The sequence below is a fragment of the Pinus tabuliformis genome, chromosome 4_2, assembly GCF_031772625.1.
Source record: "Pinus tabuliformis cultivar Carrire ecotype Pingquan chromosome 4_2, CPIR1, whole genome shotgun sequence".
NCBI classification, from domain to species: Eukaryota; Viridiplantae; Streptophyta; class Pinopsida; order Pinales; family Pinaceae; genus Pinus; species Pinus tabuliformis.
Window position 1 is genome coordinate 608464770 of NC_142304.1, and position 20835 is coordinate 608485604.

At 37.1% G+C, this 20835-nt stretch overlaps 2 protein-coding genes across 2 annotated transcripts; one reads left to right on the plus strand and one right to left on the minus strand.

The window, feature by feature from the left end:
* Positions 1 to 395: 395 nt before the first annotated feature.
* Positions 396 to 1862, minus strand: LOC149170755 (uncharacterized). Its single transcript, XM_089425715.1, has 2 exons — positions 1609 to 1862; positions 396 to 1434 (listed from the first exon to the last, which is right to left on the minus strand). Exons 1-2 carry the CDS (start codon positions 1860 to 1862, stop codon positions 396 to 398), a joined length of 1293 nt encoding a protein of 430 aa, XP_089281841.1.
* Positions 1863 to 19320: 17458 nt separating this feature from the next.
* Positions 19321 to 20209, plus strand: LOC149170756 (uncharacterized). The gene has a single exon (XM_089427348.1). The coding sequence runs from the start codon at positions 19427 to 19429 to the stop codon at positions 20051 to 20053; it is 627 nt and encodes a 208-aa protein (XP_089283474.1). The 5' UTR covers positions 19321 to 19426; the 3' UTR covers positions 20054 to 20209.
* The last annotated feature ends 626 nt before the right edge of the window (positions 20210 to 20835 follow it).

The following is a 20835-nucleotide window of genomic DNA, read 5'->3' on the forward strand; positions in this document are numbered from 1 at the left end:
AGCTAAATATTTTGCCCATTCCTCCATTTCCAAATGCCCCAAATAGCCAATAAGGGAATGGCTCTCCATTCTTTCTTCATGGTGCCCCATTTATTAATTGCTTCAGAGATGGATGGATAAGTGCCAAATGGGAAACCAAATAAATCCACAAGACTCTGCCAGATTGGCTGCACCTGTAGACAATTGAGGAATAAATGAAAATTATTTCCAGAGTTCTTTCTGCACAGCAGACAAATGGCTGGCTCGTGCCAATTGCGTTTTTGTAGGTTCTCCCATGCAGTATTCCTATTGTAAAAGACCAGCCAAGCGAAAATGATAATCTCGGTGGGGCAACCCGATTTCCACAGTGAGGGAGGGAAAATTTCACCAGGAATATCGGCCCCAGTACATAGGAACTACAAATAAACATGTTTTACCCTCACCCTTGTGGAACCATCCATACCTCCCCAAATAAGCAGGTCTTTGTCCGTCGATCGGAAAATCTCGTGGCCATGCAATTCGGATAAAACACCATCCCACTGTGCCTTCATGTCTCCATTGAGTTGCAATTCTTCCGCGGATTTCCAAATGGGAATGGCCCCTTCCCATTGCCGGATGACGCTGGTCCAATAGAAATTTCCTCTGTTATGGGGCGCTCTCAATGATTGAGGGGAAACTTGAATTTTCCCCGCTCCACCCGCAAACGCTTCTCTGCCAATCAAGACCTGCGAAGCCGTTTGAAATTTCCAGATGATGTTCTTTCTAAAATATGGTTCCAGCTTCTTGAAACCTCTCCAGATAGCCGATCCAGTTGGGGATCCAATATGATTCTTCCTTATCCAGAATGTCATGTCCCTGTTATACATATATTTTGCGCGAATTGCTAAGCTCCATATTGAATCGCCCATGACAGCCTTCCACATTGATTTGCATAAAAGAGCTTTCCTGAAATTAGCCAAATCTAATATGCCCCAACCTCCTAGATTTTTAGGCCGGGTTATTGCCGATAGCTTGGTTAAATGAAATTTGTTATGATCTTTGCCACATCCCCAGATGAAATTGGCAATCATCCTGTTCAAGGTTTTGATAATAGCAGCAGGAATGAAGAACAAGTGTGCCCAATAAACTATCATTTGAACAAGGATAGCCTGTGTCAAGGTCATCCTACCGCCTTTAAACAAGCACAAATTTTCCCAGCTTGCGATTTTCTTGTAAAATCTATCAATCATCCAAGACCAATCCGCCACCGTGTAACTTGATGTTTTCAATTCAAAACCCAGGTACTTGAGCCCATTCCACAGTGGATTGGCTTGATTGTTAAAGAGCTGAGAAAGATAACGGATCAAATCCCTGCTTGTGTCTTCGACATAGAAGGAAGACTTCCCTTCATTCAAATTTATACCTGTTACACTTTGAAATCTTCGCAATATTCCATGAAGACAAATCCATGTTGACCTGCATAACATCGCGGTTAAGAGAATGTCATCTACGAAAAAACTATGAGATGAATATATACCTCTGCAAATGGGAAGTGGACGACATGAACTTTGTTGGGTCGCCTTCTTGATGTGGAGGTTGAGAGATTCCATCAATAATATGAAAAGGAGTGGGGACAAGGAACATCCTTGCCTAAGCCCCCTGGCAACTTTAAAAAAAGGAGAAGGCAAACCATTGATAAGAACAGCATAATTGACCTCCTCCACACACGCCATTATCCATCTTGAGCATCTGTAATTTAGACCAATCTTGGCGAGAAGACATCGCAAAAATCCCCAATCCATGCTGTCGTACGCCTTCCTTAAATCTATCTTCAGAACAACAGCCGCCAACTTTCTTGTATGAATAGAATGAAGTAACTCCTGTGTGATGGCCACGACGTCCATAATATTTCTGTTCTTGAGGAAGCCATGCTGCTCTTGAGTTAAATGCAATGATAGCACACTTGTTATGAACATAGCAATGATTTTGGAGATTGTCTTATATAAGACATTGCATAAAGAAATTGGTCGGAACTCTGAGAATGTAGTAGATAGAGGCTTTTTTGGGATCAGGGCTATGTATGTGGAGGTGATACGGGGATTTATGAAACCCTTTATTCTTGATTCCTCAATCAAGTGCCGAATGTCATCCTTGAACAGTTCAAAAAAGTGGATGAAGAATTCAATGGACCAACCGTTCGGGCCTGGACATTTATCCTTTTGGAATGATTTCATCGTCACCAGTATTTCATCTTCAGAGACTTCTGAGAAAAGGGCATCATTTTGGTTTTCATCAAGCATAGAGGGGTATAGAGAACAAATTTTTTCATATTTTTTTAGCAGGTCAGACAAATTGACCTTGAAATTCCATTCAAGGATCTGATGGGATCGTGAAGTTTAACCTGCATTTCTAAATTTGGAGTTTGTATTCGAACTCCAATTTGGAACGCTGACCAATTATCTTTTCCAAATTTGGGGCCCTTTTACATGCTAACCGGGAAAGTTGAACAAATCTATCACATTACTTTGGAGATACTAGGTACTGGGTACATAGGGTCTTATTAATTAATAAGCCTATAAAAGTTTTATCATAAATTTGTATTCTTATATTAATAGAATAATAATTTTTATATCATAAATTTGTATTCTTATATTAATAGAATAATAAGTAAGAGAGTAAAAATAGATTGTAAAATATTATGCTAATAGAATAATAAGTAAAAAAATAAAAGTAAATTGTAAAACATAATACTCATTGTGAGAAATCTCACAAATCACATTTAATAATATTTTTTCTGGTAAAAAAACCAAGTGCAATTATAATGATATTGCGGAAGCTAACATCCCCGACCTAAATCAAAATTAGATTAAGATAAACAACTTAGACTTATTGACTTTTTGTCGATTAATTTTTTTGACTTCGGGGATGTGGAAATTAGATTAATATAAACAACTTAGACTTATCGCCTTTTGTGGATTAGTTTTTTTTGACTTTGGAGACGTGGTTAGGGCTAGCAAATTACAATATGTTAAGTATGGATTCTTTTGGGAAATTGAGCTCGACATGCATGAATTAAATAGTCTTTTTAGATAATTTCATTAAAAACAAAATCAACATCATACAAGGAACATGCTAGCAAATCAATGCTTTATATTTCACTATTTTCTATTATATTATCTTGGAAATTAATTTAAAACTAAATTTATGTCCAGTATATTTAACACTTAATGCATGCATTAATGTTAAAATCAATTGAAGACATCATCATTAATTTAATGTGTGAACAATTTCATCTTTTATCATTAAAAATATATTACTAAATCAATGTTGTTTTGTATCAATTTATAATGTTGTGCAAATATAAATACTAAGATAACAATATTTATTTTGTTAATTTTAGTTAAACAATGCTGATGGTAGAGATGGCAAAGAAGGTTGATGGCAGAGATGGCAGATGAACGTCATGTTGTGACAGGTGAGTCTAGCCACAATGCAGGTGAAGCTTTCATGAACAGGGTATTGGAACGATTGGAGGGATGAGATTTTGATTGGACTTCAAAGATGGCCAAAATAATGAAGGATCAAGAATTCAATGCGAAGATGAAAGAAGAATTCGATGAAGTCAAGGACCGATACGAGTATACAAAATGGAAGTATACAAAATTAGAAGAGGAAGTTAAAGAGATTGGGAAAGCAAGATATCAAGGTTTGGTAAAAATCTTGGATTTACAGCAAGCTCTTAACGAAGCTCGAGACGAGATGGCAGTGTTGAAGAAGGCCATGAGACATAACTCGGGTGGAGGAGTGTCTCATGTGAAAGTCAAGGAACCAGAATCTTATGATGGTACAAGGAATGCGAAGACTCTTGGTAACTTTATATGGGACATGGAACAATGTTTATAATGCTTGGGATTACCTGATGAGGAAACTAAGGTGAAAGTAGCTGCTCAATTCTTGACGAAAGATGCCAAGATGTGGTGGTGAAGAAGGATGGATCAGATTGCCAATGGCAGTGCTGACGACATAACTTCATGGGATGACATGAAGAAGGCTTTGCAGACCCACTTCAGTCCACAGGATGAAACATGGGAAGCAAGGATGAAGATAAAATACATGAAGCAAACGGGAAGTCTGCAAGCATATCAGCGAGAGTTTACAAGTGCGGTTCTGGAACTTCTGGACATGGCAAAGAGGGAAAAGGTGTTCATATTTGTTATAGGGCTGAAACCTTGGGCACGAAATGAAGTGAAGAGATAGAAGATAAAGACACTTGAGGAAGCCTTTGCTGCTGTAAATCGTTTGGTGGAGCATTATGACGAAGCTTCTGATGAGAAAAAGAAGAAGTTCGATAAGCCGAAAGAAAAAAATATTAAAGATGATGCTTCGAAATTGTATGATAAGACGAAGACAAAGAAACCATTGAAGTGTTGGATATGTGAGGAACCACATACGGTGAAGAATTGTCCTTCAAGACCGAAAGTGGCTGCGATGGCAGAGTCCAATATGAAGAAAGAAGAGACTTTTGTGGGGGTGATGCAGATTCTTGGAGCTGCAGCTGCTATGGAAGTATTCAAACGAAGAGATTCAGAAAGGAACAGTTTGGAATATGTTTGGATGAAGATTGGGAGTGTTGATGTGCTCACTATGGTGGATAGTGGTGCTACTCACAACTTCATGAGTGAAGATATTGCGAGAAGGATTGGGCTAAAATTTGTACCAGTGCAGGCACAGATAAAGACAGTGAATTCTCCTCCTGATTCTGTGATTGGTGTGGCTAAAAAGGTGGACACAACACTTGGTGAGTGGACCAGGAAAGTCGAATTCACTATAGTGCGGATTGATGACTATGAAGCTGTGCTGGGAATGGAATTCTTGAAACATTATGATGTAATGATTGTTCCACATTTGAAGAAGTTGTACATTTACGACGGAAGGGAAGATGTACCCATTGGTGTTCAAACCATTGGAGTAACAAGATCTGAGTGTAAGTTGGCAGTGATGCAGATGGAGGATAGAAGCATATGGATGAGATCTGTCAGCAGATGTCTATTCCAGAGACAAAGCTTATGGAACCATCACAAGGTATCAAGACATTGTCAGATAGCATCTTGGATTTGTCTAGGAGGCTAGAGGCAGTAGAGGATGACGATGATGATGATGAAGAATATATGAGGCCGAATGTCCAGGTGGAGGATTGGGTTGCATATCTACAGAGGATGGAGGTGGAAGATCCAAATAGATGAATTGAGCTGATTAGTGAGGGAGAGCCTTCAGGCTCTGCTCCCTCCACATATTCTTAGGTGACTTAGAAGATGGGTCTCATTGTTAGCTGCTCATGACAGTGAGTCCCTAAACATTTGAGCAGGCATTATGATGACAGGAAGATGATGCAGGAATGAATGTAACTGCGAGGCAGCACATTGGCATTAACATCATGACATGTTGCAGATGGGATGGAGTTTCCATGGACCTGAGCATGGGTTTGGAGTATATTCTTGATTGAGCTTGAGATTGTGACAGGATGCTGAAGAAACAACCAACGGTGGCATGGAGAAGGTACATTCTCATGGGTTGAGCGTTACGGTTGGATTAGCTACCCAATCAGTTCGATCACATGAGGGCATGTAGGGCACTGGGTTTGTGTCAGACAGATGTCTTGGTTTCGACTAAGATGTTGTGTTGGCTGGAAAATTATGCAGAGGAGTTCACATAATGAAACAACACATAGTGGAGACTGTCGTATTATATATGTTGCAGGGATGTTTGCAATATAGAGATGGATTGAATTCATGGATCAAGAAGATGATTGTTCGTAGAACACATACTGATGGATTATGTGGCATTGGTATGGACATATTGGTGACAGATGGAAGCTACGGAGGATAGCCGAATTGCCGAGGATGGCAATGACCTTAGGTGGGGGAGGATGTAACACCCTGTGGTTGTTGTGACGGTTGGGCGGCACGAGCACGCCCACTGGGCGTGTTGAACGGTGGAAACGAGTGAACTGGCGGGTTAGCGAAGGGCGAGACACAGGTGCGAGGGCGAGCTGTGGTTGGCGAGCGAATGGGCAAGTGTGACAACGAGCTAAGGCTGCAGACTTATAGTGGGTGAGCGGGCAGCTCGATCCCATGAGCCGACTTGAGCCAAATAGCAAAGGGGCATGAAACGACGGTAGCACATAGGTAGGCCGACGTGTTTATGAACCGATATGTTATGGTTGCTGGATTGGCCGAATGCCCACACAACAGGCGGACACATATATATAACTGGTCGTGAGATGGAGTTGGATCATCGAACCATTTGACCAACCAACAAGTGTGAAGTCGAAGTGTGAGCTAGGGCACACAGTGGTTCTACGGTTAGGCGCAGAACGACAGTGCAGATGAGCCCGCATGACGAGTGAACTGAAAGGCGTGAACACAGGAGCTCGAGCAGGGTGACATGGCGTGTGCGCCCGCCGAACGAACCGTTGGGTGAGTTGGTTGGGATAACTCATGCAAGGTGACTCGCGGGTGGGAGTGCCCGATGAGGTGAAACAAAGTGCGACGAAGGTGTTGGTTTGTGAGCAAAGGTGCGGCCGGCGTGCAAAGGTGCTTGAGTTGGGTGGCATGGTGACACTGGTAGCTGCGCCCGAGTTGGGAAAATAACACGACAGCTGAACGAATGCGTTCAGGGGTAAACGACGAGTTGGGAGAGTCATGTGGCGACCATGCGGGCGCGCCGACAAGCTGGCGACTGAGTTTCCCAGGTGAATGTAAAATTTGACTAAGTGTAAATTTAGGGTTTCTCAAGATTGTAACTTATATATATATTGATATTGTGGGCAGACTCATTACAGGGAGTTTCCTCGCCCTTTATAACTGTTGTGCATTTATGGTTAATGCTATTTATGGTGAATGTTAATTGTTTTCACTATGTTATAATGAAAACATATACTTGGTAAAATAAGAAAATAAATTAAGTATCGAAAGTAGGTGTAGTCCATGATCGCAAGTATTGGTGAAAAGAAAGTGGTTGGTGGTGCCGCACCTCCTATAGTGCGGTTGAAAGAGTACTGCTAGTGTAGGGGCGTGACACGACCCACCTTGAGGATCATCTCAACATAGATTTTGTCAGCCATGTCATGTTATTTGATGGGGAAATTTTTTCTGCTGCATGAGGACTGTAAATTGGCGGCAGTTTTGAATTTGGAATGAATGCAAGATTTCCTTATTTCTGTATGGTCGGTGCTTCAATCTGGTGCGGACCAGAAATAGCTATATGATACAAACAACATTTGTACCATTAAAATTATGCAACATAGTTTTTGGCATTCTTACAAATTTGGTATCTGATAAAGTTCAACACCTTTCAGATTAATCTAAACTATGGTATAATTCATTTGAAATTCATTTTCCTCAATCTCCTCAGAAGAAACAAACTGAAATATGATATCTGTCTAGAATTTTTTTTTGCCTAACATCTCAATTTAGGTTGTTAAATGTTTTTTATGGCTTCTTATTAATCCCAATTTTCAGTTACTTTAATTCCTGGGATCCACTGGTAGCTCTGGTATGATGTTTTAAGCTATTGATTAATTGTTTTATTAAAGATTAATCTTGTCAATATTATATATGATCAGTATATTTCAAGAGGTGGAAAACGAAAAATCTCTATTTATTATAAAAACAAAATTTCAAATTTCAAATTCAACCCTTACCAGCAGTCTGTGACATTGGCAATGACCTTGCACTCTTTATTTTCAGCGGAGGAAAAACAATCGAAAGAGGCAAAATCTTTGTCATACCTTAGAAATAGAAATGCTCCAGATCTTTCCTTTCCTTCTAATAATAATGAGCACTTCTGGAGGGTTCATGTAATGGCCCAAACGACTTATTATGGTCATTCAAGATCGATGCATTTGAAGATCATAAAATTTTGAGACATTATAAAAATTATACCATACTATTTCATCTAGAAACAAATCATATTTATTTCATGGTGTTGGATTAAAAAATTTTCGATACTGTCACTTGTAATTCCGATAGTTGTCTCTGGAATGTTTTCAATCGAGGATTCTGTCTTTTTTGCCAGTGTGCAACTTTTGATTGTGTTGATTTTGTCTGTCTGTACCCACCACGTTCTTCACCCAGAGCATTTTTTCCCTCAACTTCCAGTGTATCTTCCCTCAATTTCGATCAGTTTTAGAAAACATAAATATACTTCTTCCAACCTACTTTATCCACCTTTCACTCATTCTTTTCACTTTTTAACTTAATTTCAATTCAGGAAGTGTGTACAACGCTGTTTCTAAGAACTTATAGGATGAGCAAATCCTAGAAACAAACTTTGATCGTATCTTTTGCTCATACAGTTTAAAGTTTACAGAACTTTTGAGAAGTGAAATTCAAATATTCTACATCTTGATACAGAATTATTCTGTACTCTGTCTTTCCGTGTTTTTTCACCATTTTTTTCAAGTTAATTTTGTGTTTATGGTGGAGGAGCTCTGCATATTTTATTTTTTTCCTTTCTTTTCTGTTTTCAACTTAAATTTATTATTCATATGTTTTCTCTATTAATATTCAGTTATTTGTATTCACTTGCTTACAATTTATCAATTGACCATTTAATTATTTACAATTTATTTTAAAATTATTATATAAATTTTACATACACTATTTTTTATAAAATATTAAATATAAATTTATATTTAAAATTAAAAATACTAATACACTTCAATTTTAAATACCCCGGATGCGGGTGATTGAAAGGATGGGACGGGCGATCACCTGCGGCCACCTGCCAGCGATGCGCAGAGGAGCAGTTCACACATGGGGGCAGGGACACTATTAGCTGCGCAGGATTGGGATTAAGGGCATTCAGCAGGGGAGCATAAATGCTCCGTTCACCTCCGCACGCAAGGTAGGGTCTGGCTCCTTGGCTCCCATGAAATGCCACAGTAATGGCAGGAGGGCCTTGAGGCAAAAGCAGGTGTGCTATATATGGCTGCGGGATGGGATTCACAGTGCAAATTTAGGGTCTATTCTGTTTGTTTATGCAGCCTCTGGAGTGGCTGGCCGCTCCAAGCGTTTGCCTTTCTGTTTGGGCTACTCCCCCGCCTGCATATCGTCTTCCCGTGACTGTACTGGAATTCAATTTAGCGTTAAGTTCTATTCCAGCCTTAGGCACAATTTCTTTGTTTGGCCCTGCAATCATGGGTCGGCCTCGACAGTGAATGCTCAGCCATCGCGGCACCTCCCGAGGAGGATCCTCGCGCCCCTCTGGTGACGAAGACTCTCTTCATTGCTGCCATTTCCATTGCCATCGCACTCATGGTGCAAACCCCCTTTGGTCTAGTTAATTCCTAGATACCAGCGCTCTTGAATCCTCTTCCTCGCCCGTCTTTGGCTCTACAATTTTCAACTTCAACAGCTCTTTGAACTATCCCCAAATCAACGCCCATGTCTCGGTGCTCTTCATTGAGGAGACCCATGATGAAAGTGATTCCAGAGACAATTGGGGGACGATGACAACTGATGGCTCCGCGAGAGCCATGGAGACTCCCTCTGCAGATCCTGCGAATTTTTCGAACAACCCTCTTGTTGGTCCCTCGAGAGCTCAGAAGGCGATGATCAGCCAGAACGAAGATGTTAAGATGGAGCTCGTTTCGACAGCTGCGAAGGAGGCTCATGACATGGTGGAATTCGGGTGGTGCAGGGTAGTGGAGGAGGATCCTGAAGACTAGACGCGACTTCTTACTAGGTCTCTGCGGCCTGTTAGTGAGGGCATTCGGCCACTCTTGTTGTTTTCGGATATGCTATTGTATCAATGCTGTAATGTTACTGTCTCTGTATCAATGTTGATGAAAAATTGTCTAGGTTTGGGTTCTGGAATTTTTTCTCTGTGGCTGGGAAAGATTTTGGCTCCCCTGCGCGGGATTAGTTTTCTGTTCCACTGGCGCCCCTGCGTGGGTTGGTTTTTGGGTCTGGTTAGTCCTCTGAGACTGTAGTCTCTGTTGTTCGATTCTGCCATCACCCTCAGGCAGCTGGTTCTTTTTGTTATGTAATGATGTAATTGTTCTCTATTAATGTAAATAATAGAACAGTTTTAACGAGAAAAAAAAAATTTAAATAACACAAAATTAAATTAAATAAAAAAGAAATAACTAAATATAACAAATTTTGAAAAAAAATAATACATTACATAAAATAAAATAATTATAAAATTATAAAAAACTTAATCCTTATCCATATTTTTAAATTTGAATACGAAATTTCAAATTTTCCTTTCGATATCTTATATAATATATTTTATTATTTAAAATTTTCTAATTTTCGATATTATTTTGTTATTTTAATAGTTTTAATTTTACTCAGTTATTTATATTTTATATTCTTTTTTACATTATTCATTATTTTTCTTATCAATCTGTAAGGCATTCCTTCCTTTGTTGCTATCGATGTTGATCATTGTACACGACCATCAATCCTTTTTCCATTGTCCATGCCTGGGAACTAGACCTTATAGCATAGGCGTGTTGTAGGTGGCATTGTGGGTAAAGTTCTATAACTTCATATGTTTTGTTATATTTACACTAGAAGTGTTTTTTTGCAAGTTTGGGTGAGCAAACATTGTTCACCTCAGCCAATGCTTGCTTTCTATTTTTACACCGAAGGTGTTTTCTTTGTCAGCTTAGGGTGAGCATACACTATTCACCGTGTTTTTTTTGTCAGCTTCGGGTGAGCATACACTATTCACCTCAGCCAATGCCCGCTCTCCATTTTCGTTGTCCTTTGTCAAGTTAAAATCCAAAGCGTGGAAAGCTTTTGCACAACCATTTTTTGTTTGCCTTCGATCTAGATGCCATTGACTAAGGTGCATGATATGAAATTAGCAGTTCGACGTATGATATGAAATTGGCGGAATTGTTGGATTGTTTACCATTTGAAATTAGTTTAGTCATAGGCGAGTTAGCTGAAGTGCTAGAGAAACGAGAATTCATTGGGGAACAACGAGACGAAGGCACTGAATTATTATTTCCATGATCTATAGTGCGATCACCATCAATTTTTTCATTTTTCCAAACACAACTTTTATTAACTTGGACACATTTTTCTTCTTATGTGTGGAGCTGGTGCGAATTTTTTGATGATCCCCAACATCTCCAGCCGACGTTTGACACAATGATGGGCTCTGTGGTGGCATGCGATTTCACCTATTTTTGATTCTTTGATGGGTAAATAATATCGAAGATTTTGTTATTCAAAGGCTAAACACATAACTTATTGGTTGTTGCAGGCTCTTCATTTTACTTTTCTTGGACCTCAACAACTCCAATTTTTCTTTCATTGGGTATGTCTATGGACAGGCACAAGCATCAGTGGGAGCAAAGGTTCAACTTCAATCGACCCATTCCCAATTTCTCTATTATGGGTTACATAATTCCTTAATTCATCTCCCACTGTTGCACTTTGTTACTGGCCTCCTTTAATCATCTCTATAATAACCTGTTGATTGGGTTTAATAAAATCTAATGAATTAAGGAATTATGTGACCCAAAAGCATTTAGATGTTTTTTCCTTTTTTGGGTTTATGTCAATGTAAAGTATTCTGGACATTCCATCTATTGGAGTCCCCTCTACAACAACTAAACCAATGTTGTAAAACCTTGATATACTTTCAATGTATTCCTCTTAACAAGAGTTCATTGAATTCTTTTGAAACAAAATTATTTCCTAGGTAACCTTAGTCTGATCTATGGAGTCATAAAGATTTTTGTGACTCTTCAAATGGAAGATAGGGTAAAATAGATAGGCTACAAGCATGAAACAATTTCTCAACTTTGAAAGGGATGGTTGTGATTTTCCAACATGCAATTCTATGTGCATAAATCACAACACAACTTGGAAAAATAGGCCCATGACAACCATCATTAATAATCCTGAGTTGACAACAGTAACAACCTTATAAAAACTTGTTTTCTCTTATTGTGAATAACACCACCTATGAAAAAGGCACATCCAAGTATAAACAACATGTTTGAAAAGACAAAACCAAGTAAAATATCATTGTGCAATGCAAATAATTCTATTTTCAAGAGTATATGATGCTATGATAATCTTAATCTTGTTTCCAATTGTATCATTCAAAAGGCCTCCAACTATGGGAAAAGTGAAAAATGCTTGCTTCTTTGCTACAAAACCTATTTTCTCAGGAAAAGGTGTTATGTCCAACCAACTGAACAATAAAAACCATCAATGTTATCCCTTTAAAAAATGAGCTAAATTCACAATTCTCTTGATTTTGTTTTAGTGTAATTAGAGATAGTAGAGGAAGGTCAAAAAAGAAAGCTTGTTAGTTCAACCAGGTATTGTGTAAATGTTCACCTTTTAATTTCCTTCTTCCTTACCCGAAGCAACAACAACTTGATTTGGAATTCTGCAATAGATGAACCTTAAAAACTCAACATAATCTCAAGAATAAATTTCTAGCTATATATCCAAGAATGCTCGGAGGAATTCAATCGAACTACCAGATGACAAAGTATTCATATTCAATTACTTTGAAAATGGAGTGAAGCACACACAAACATTTAATGAAAAGAGAGGTATACAGTCGAGCTATTTGTTCCAAACATTGTGAATGTGTTTCCCAAAGTGACTATTTGACATAATATCAGAAACATCACCACTAAATCCATGTCTAGCATCCCGTATTTTTTCAAAAACCATCTGATCTTCTTCTAAAATCCCACATTTTTCTTATATATCAACAAGGGAACTTTCTACGAATCCATTTATAGCTGATCCAATTTTGATGATTTGAGAATGGATCTGCTTCCTCTTTTCAACAATAACTAGGGCACTGCAAGCACTGAGAATGCTATGTTAGGTCAAGTGAAAGGGTTTCATGCCAATTCACTGCATTTGCTAAAAGAGATTTTAGAGCATCCTCACTTTGCAGATTTTGGGCATATATTGTTCAATTCGAAGGAGGATAAATGTGTCCGTTGTGAACTCATGTGGTGGAAGACCTCAACATTTGTTTTAGTTGGCAGCTGGTTTTGAATGCACTTTCTGGAATTTTTGAACAAGTGTATAATTGTGTTGTTGTCATACAATTGTATGGAGTAAATCGAAGGTGGAATGCAGATGGTAATAGTTGTATGTTGTTTCAAGCTAGGGGTTGCACTCCAATGAAACATTGCCACCTAGCCATAAGATATTTGGAGATACAACCCATAGCGAACCCCCCTTTGGTAAACTTTGAATATCCCGGGGTCACACAATTCAACTGTGATCGTTGATATTTGACCGCCAACGCCCTGCATTGAAAGCTACAAGGAGATTATATCTTGTGCATTCTTTTTTTGTGGGTATGGTATATATCCCACATTGATAAGGTGGATGAGTTTTATGGTGTTTATATACACCATAACTTTCATCTTTGTTGTACATGTACTTCACCATATGGTTCTCTTCTCTTGTGGCTTAGCGTAATGAAAATTACTTGTAACCCTAGGGCTGAAAAATCAAAATTTTTAAATCTAAAACTTAATACCAGAGAGCATGCCCACCGATTGTGGAGGGGAGGTGGGTTGTGGTTATTGATGGAATAAGTCGTGCAAGCAAGTGCAAGCAAATTCAAGATCACTGACTCTTTCACCACTCATTGGAATCATGTGCTCTTCAAATGGATTCTAATTTATGTCCCCTTGGAGATAGTGATTATTCAATTATTATTTTTTTAAACCTTTAGACATCAATCATGGCTGAGTATTTTCCTCTTTCAAATTTTCTTAGATACAAAATTTATATTGCAACGAGATTGTATGGTGTTAAGACTATATGATATTCGATAGCATTTACTTTCAATATTATAATTTTAATGTCAATTTTATCGAAAGTTATTTATTTATTAAATGTTATTTAAAATAAAATTATTTTTAAGAAATCGTTGAATTATTTTTCATTGTATAAAACTTTATTTTCGTCGAATATAAACAAATTAGTTAACAACTCAAAATTAGAAATATTTTGGTAATAGTCAAAATTTAAATGGTATGGTTTTCTTAAATAATATAATGAGTCACTGGGAATTTGTAGATTGAAACAAATAATCACTTTGTTCACTACAATTAAAAATTTAATTATGATAGGTTTTTTTCATTTACAAAAGAAAACATACACACTTAAATGAACAAGAATTTTATATATACAAAGAACAATTAGTTTAAATGGCATGATTTTCTTAAATAACAACGATGAGTTAATGAGCATTCGTGAATAACAACCAATATTCTATGCTCACTACCATTTTCAAAAGATGTTGGAATCCAATCATTTATATATATAAATATATGAAACGTTTTTTGTATTTCTAGAATATACCAAAACCTGTGAGAGATAATCTATGAATGTTATTTTTTTGAAAATGAAAATTATTTTAGTATCCTTTATTTCATTCATGTATGGATTTTTTAAGATCATTTCCAAAGTTTTAATTTTTTCTCCTCCAAAATGCATTTATATAATGCTAAGAGTATGAGAGGGTCATGTAGGGTCATGATGAGCTTTAATAGAAAGCATATAGCTTCATTTGCATTTGTGATGAGCATAGTTTTAGACAATAAAGTAGAAGTTTCAACACTTTGGCAATATATTACTCTTGTTAACTCTTGAATTCATGAGGCAATGCCTCTTTTAGGGAACTCTATGCTTGTCATCATTGCATGGAAATGGCTCAATGAAATCTCCTCTCCCTCCTCTCACACATTATACAAAGACCCTAATTTCTGATCAAGAAATTTGAATAAATTATCCTTCTTTATTACTTTTGTGACAATGATTTCATTGAAAACACAACGATAAGTTAGGGCCTGATGATAACAAAGGTTGACTCATCGCTAATAAAAATGACTTGATCCATCTTTCAATATATCCTCATCCATGAACTCTCTTGGATGTGTAACACATAAAATGTTTCAAGTAGATAGATTCTTTCTACTAAGTCACATCATGTAATAGAGGAAAAGTGAGCTTTATTACCCATCGTCTTGCCAATGCGCCCATCTAGTGGATGAAAAGTTAAAACCTTATATGCATGTGTTTCTCAAATAAATACAAAAAGGGGGTTAATTTTTCCCTTTCAAAATGGCTTGAAGTCGGCTAGATCAATGCGACTGAAGTATACATTCACCAATGGGTTTTTTTGCAGACAACATGAGATATAAGCGAGGTCTGACAAGAAGAACTTGGAATATCTCCTCGTTGGAGTTTTACAAAGGTACGTGGTTTGAAGTGTTTGTATGTTAATCTTTCATGGCCTCTGTTATCACCCAAAAATTCTCAAAAGATCATTGTGTCAACTCAGCTTTTCGTCATGATTTCAAGGAGGTCTAAAGGTCATTTTAGTCTTGATAAAAGGGTAAGTGATAGGGTTTGAAGTCTTAAATTGTCATCTTTCATTTCCAAATAAAGTCCTTTAGGTTCACTTCATGTTCAAATAGGTCACGTTTTCCATTTAGAAGTCATTCCATTAAGTTTAGGGTTAAATTTTTGCAATCATACAGAAATCCACAGTTTCATAGCGCAACTAGTAGTCAACTTCCAAGGGGTTTCCTGAGCAACTGAAAACTCAATTTTGAAAACTGAAAGAGGTTTTTCTTTCTAACATACTTAAATACAAAAACCTCTCTCATTTTCTTTAAATTCATTATGAGCTGGGAGAAATTTATGACCCAACATGCACTACGAAACTGCTGAAAGTCATTAAGAGAAAAACTACGCTTTCTGGTTTTAGTAGTTCACTTCATGATCAGTTTCTGGCCAAATGCAAAAGTCTTTTAGAATTATGAAAGATGTTACTCTTCATAAAATCTCCAGCTACAATAACCTCTCTCACTTTCCTCAAAAGTGTTACCAGTTGAGAGAAACAAGGTTTTCTTTGAAGCCATATTTTCAGAAATCAGAATTTTCCAATTTTACACATGTTGTTCAAAGACAGTTTCTGGAGAGATAGGTCATGGATCAGCAGGGTTGGCAGCAATGTTAGAGGCATCATAAAGGTCGAAGACATCGATTAGAAGCTGTCAAAGAATTTATTTAAGTCTTAGATAAGGTTGTTGAAACATGTTTTAGGAGTTTCACTCCTATTTGTATTAAGACTCTTAAAAAACAGTTAGCTGTCAGTTTGTAATTAGGAGTTTGTTTTATGAGTAGATAGGTGACAATTTTAGAAATTCGAATTCTCCTAAGGATGGATCATAGAATCCAAGGTTGTAAAGACTCTATATGAAGCATGAGGTCGAATTCCTCATGGTTGGAATTTGATTAGCAAAAGAAGCTATGTTATTGTAGTAGACTGTGTGTTTTTCAAACTTGATACAAAAATCAGTTTTACTACTCAAGATTCACATGGGGTTTATGTGTTTGATATTTCTATGGCCTTTTTCAATTACTTGTTTGCAGTGGTATGAACATGTGTTACTTAGAATTCATTGGAAGATGTTCTAACTTCCTTCACATGCTTGTAAACTGTGTTTATTCACTGTGTTACTGTTTCACTTATAAACCTAAACTCCAAGTGCCTTGACTTCCATGTTTAGCTGATTATGATGTTTATTTAAAAGTTTTTATGAGGATTTGATGTATTTGAGATTCGTTTCCCAAATGTCCTATGATAATGCATTTACATTGAGTTTTTTATTATGTTCAAAAGAACTTCGATGAGATTTGTAAATGTAATTAGTGGTTTTAATGACTCAATTATATAATTTTAGTGGTATAGTGGTCACCCAAATTATATATTTTCATGGAAATTTTTCTGATGTTGTGGGAACAATTCTTGTCCGTACTCTTTTTTTTTTCTCAAACATGTAACCAATTTCCTCACTCTCCTGCCGTAAGAAAAAATAAGATATTCCTCTTCGCTCATGAAAATACTTATTTAACAATTAGCTCAGGAAGAATGAATATTGTTGAGTGTAAACCTAGCATAAGTCCCACAATCTATTTCTTAATACCTTCCATTTTTATTTAAACTAAAACTATGTCCGTTGAGATAATAGTAAACCAAAAAATTATTTAAAGAGATTGTGTTTACTTACAAATTTAATATAACCTTATAAAAGTTAATAATTATAAAAAATAATTTACATTAATCCATATGTAAAAAAATGATTAATTCAGATTTAATGTAACAAAGGAAGTAACTTATTTTTATGCATAACTTTGGAAAACCATTACTAAGCTTTCGGTCGTCTATGTCAACTTTTGATGTTGCAATAAACCCACTCACACACTACAGCTCCTCGAGTATAATTAATGATGCGAGGCTTTTGTTCCTGATTTTGAAGATTCACATTGCACGAACTCTATTGGAGGAACTCCAATCTCAATACATTGAAACAAAAAGTTAATATATCACCACATATATCATTTTAATAAAAAGCCAAAATAAAAATAATAAAAAACAAGATAAAATAATATAAAAATCAAAATAAGATAGTATAAAGAAGTAATAAAAAGATTAACAAAAAGTGCTATTATTGTGGTATGTTATTCCGCCTTTATGTAAGCCATCTTTCTCTTTTCGACACATCAATATGTTCATCGCGTTTCTGGTGTTATTCAATGCTTTCTTCATTGCACTCTTTTCTTGGTAGAGTGGAGATGATTTGGCACGCAAGATAGTGCCGGATTTATTTTTTTGGCACTAGAATATAGACGATTCGGCGAACAAGATGATAGGATCATTCACAATGGGGAAAGTGGGATTCCTCATTTGAAAACCAGGCATCGAGAAGCAAATCGGTGGAAAAAAGTAGTAGAACATAGAAAATTAAGGGCGACAACTATGGGTTTTGTCATTTTCGTAATAGAACTTGGAAAATTAAGGGCGACAACTATTGGTTTTGTCATTGACTCGATATTTCTAGATAGAAACATATAAAGGGACCTGTGGGGTACTCACACAAATCAAAAAGTTGAAAGGTGCACATGGAGTTCAAATGTATTTCAGCGATATCTTATGCTCGGTGTCATTGATATGATCTTTATTAATAAAAGCCCATAAAATTGTCTTTTTCTTTTGGTGTGGACACGGGACTATGCCCTGGTGTTGTACTTTGAAATTCATAAAAGATTAAATCTGGTCTGGTGGATGTCATTCATATCTTAAAATGAGTGCGGAAGTTATGCATGCGATATTTCAGCATGGAAGTTTGATCTTCCAAATTACCTTATAACACTAACACTTTCTTAAAAAGATTACAGTGAATTCTTTATTTGATTTAAAGCAATTCACGATGAGTCTTTCCTTAACAATCGCTTCCATACTAAAGTTATCTTAAAATATTGTAGTGGACACTATATTGAATTTAAGACAACTTTTTAGGGGTTTTTCGGTCAAAAAAGGATTCTTTCTTATCGTCTCCGCTTTTTTCTCTTTAAAGAAACTTTAGTTAATGATTTAAAACATGAAATAGGAACAATTTGATTGAAATAAGCATCATCAAATCAATCAGCCAGAGTCGAGAGTGACCCACCTGTAGAAAGTTAATAAGCAATATTTTCTTTTTTATAATACTTCGAAACCACCCTCGTATGTGTGAAAAGTTAATCAGCCAGCTTTTCCTTTTGTTATAATAATGGAAATTTATATATAATTAGTCAATAATAACAGTGACGTTGCCTGGTAATCAGCCCCAACTTCGAAGTAAGAAGAAGATACGTTACAAACGAATCGCGATGGATTAAATTATACTTCGCTTTCGTCGGGCCACATGTTATCACGTTCGTCCAACCAGTTCAAACGTTGTACGGTGAAGCCATTCTGCGGAGCACCATTCCCGAATCCCCAATACTTCTAGAAGTTACACTGTTGGATCAGTCAAACGAGCCGGCCACAACTACATACACCCGTGGAGGTTGATCACCAGCTAACGAATCTGTTAACAATTCCTATTCCAGTTGTTTACAAGAATCTGCCTTCTAAATGCATTCCAACATTCAAAAATGAACAGCTTGCCGTGAAGCAGACATTCTAGAAATATTTTAATTAGGTGGATAGGGTCGACGGAACGAGTCATTCCAGCAGTATCTAAACTCTCATATTAGTCACATCTCATATTAGTCACAGATTCACACAGAATATGAATGGTTCACATTGAGTGTCTTGGTGTATGGGAATTTTTGTTTATGGGATAAGAGATTTATTTTTGCCTAATCATTTGATCAGACAAATCCATTAACCACTAAACCTCAAACAATCTAGAAAAAATAATAAACAAACATATATAAACATATCCATTTATATCCTTTGCCTTATCGTTATCGAAACGTTATATATAGCAAATCGTGCCATCCTCTACAAACCTATCAGGAAAGACCAGCTCTTTGCAGCAAAGACAAACAATCATCATCCTCTCATCATTGCAACACCGTTGTGTTCCGTGTTCGAATCTCCGGGCCGTTTCTCGATCATGACTCAGCCGCTGCTCAGGAAACGCAACCGTGAGCACGAGGCTCTGCCGGACTCCATAGACGTCCAGGAGCAGAAACGCTTTCACGGCGAAAAAAGAGACCAGTTTCTTGATCTACTCCAATTAGATCAAACTTTAGCAGAAGACGGCGAAGAAGATGAATTCTCTCCCAGTGAGGAAGCTGTAAACGGAGTCATGAGAACCCTGGAGGAAGAGATCGCCACGACATGTTCCACTTCTTATCCTTCCCCAAACTTGGGGTATAATTCCGCGGCCACTGATAGCTCTGGCAGCCACGAAGGCCTAACTCGAGATACAGACTCCGGCGTTGATTTATGTTATCTCCTGGAGGCTTCAGATGACGATCTTGGCATTCCTTCGAGTCCCGTTTGGGACATAACAGAAGAATTCTGCGCAGCTTTGGAGGAAAGACAGGAGAGTTTGACACGGAATCCAAATCTTAAATCGTTTTGTGAAAACTGGCACTTCGTGGACGAACTCGAAAACTATGAACTGTTCGAATTCTATGAGCATGCCTGGGATGCGACCCACCTTGAGGATCATCTCAACATAGATTTTGTCAGCCAGGTCATGTTATTTGACGGGGAAATTTTTTCTGCTGCTTGAGGACTGTAAACTGCCGGCGGTTTTGAAGTTTGAATGAATGCAAGATTTGCTTATTTCTGTATAGCCGGTGCTTCAATCTGGTGCGGACCAGAAATAGATATGGGATACAAACAATGCTTGTACCATTAAAAATTTCTTTTATTTATTTTGTGCAAACTGTGCGACATTGTTTTTTTGGCATTCTTACAAATTTGGTGTCGGACATGGCGGATTAATCTTAACTATGGCGTAATTCATCCGAAATTCGTTTTGCTGGATCTCCTCGGAAAAAACAAAATGAAATATGATACCTGTCCAGAATTATTTTTTTGGCCTAACATCTCAATTTAGGTTGTTAAATGTTTGCTATGGCTTCTTATTAATCCCGATTTTCAGTTATTTTAATTCCCGCGATCCACTGATAGTTCTGGTCTGATGCTTTAAGCTGTGGATTAACTGTTTTATTAAAGACTAATTTTGTGAATATTATATGATCGGTATATTTAAAGAGGTCGAAAACGAACATTCTCTTTTTATTATAATAACATTTTTTCAGTTTCAAATTCAACCCTTACCAGCAGTCTGTGACATTGGCGATGACCTTATCCTTTTTATGTTCAGCGGAGGAAAAACAACCGAAAGAGGCAAAATCTGTGTCTTAATTTAGAAATAGAAATGCTCCAGATCTTTAAACATTATACCATATTTATTTCATCTAGAAACAAAACCTATTTATTTCATCGTGTTGGATTAAAACATTTTGATACTGTCACTTGTAATTCCGATGGCCGTCTCTGCAATGT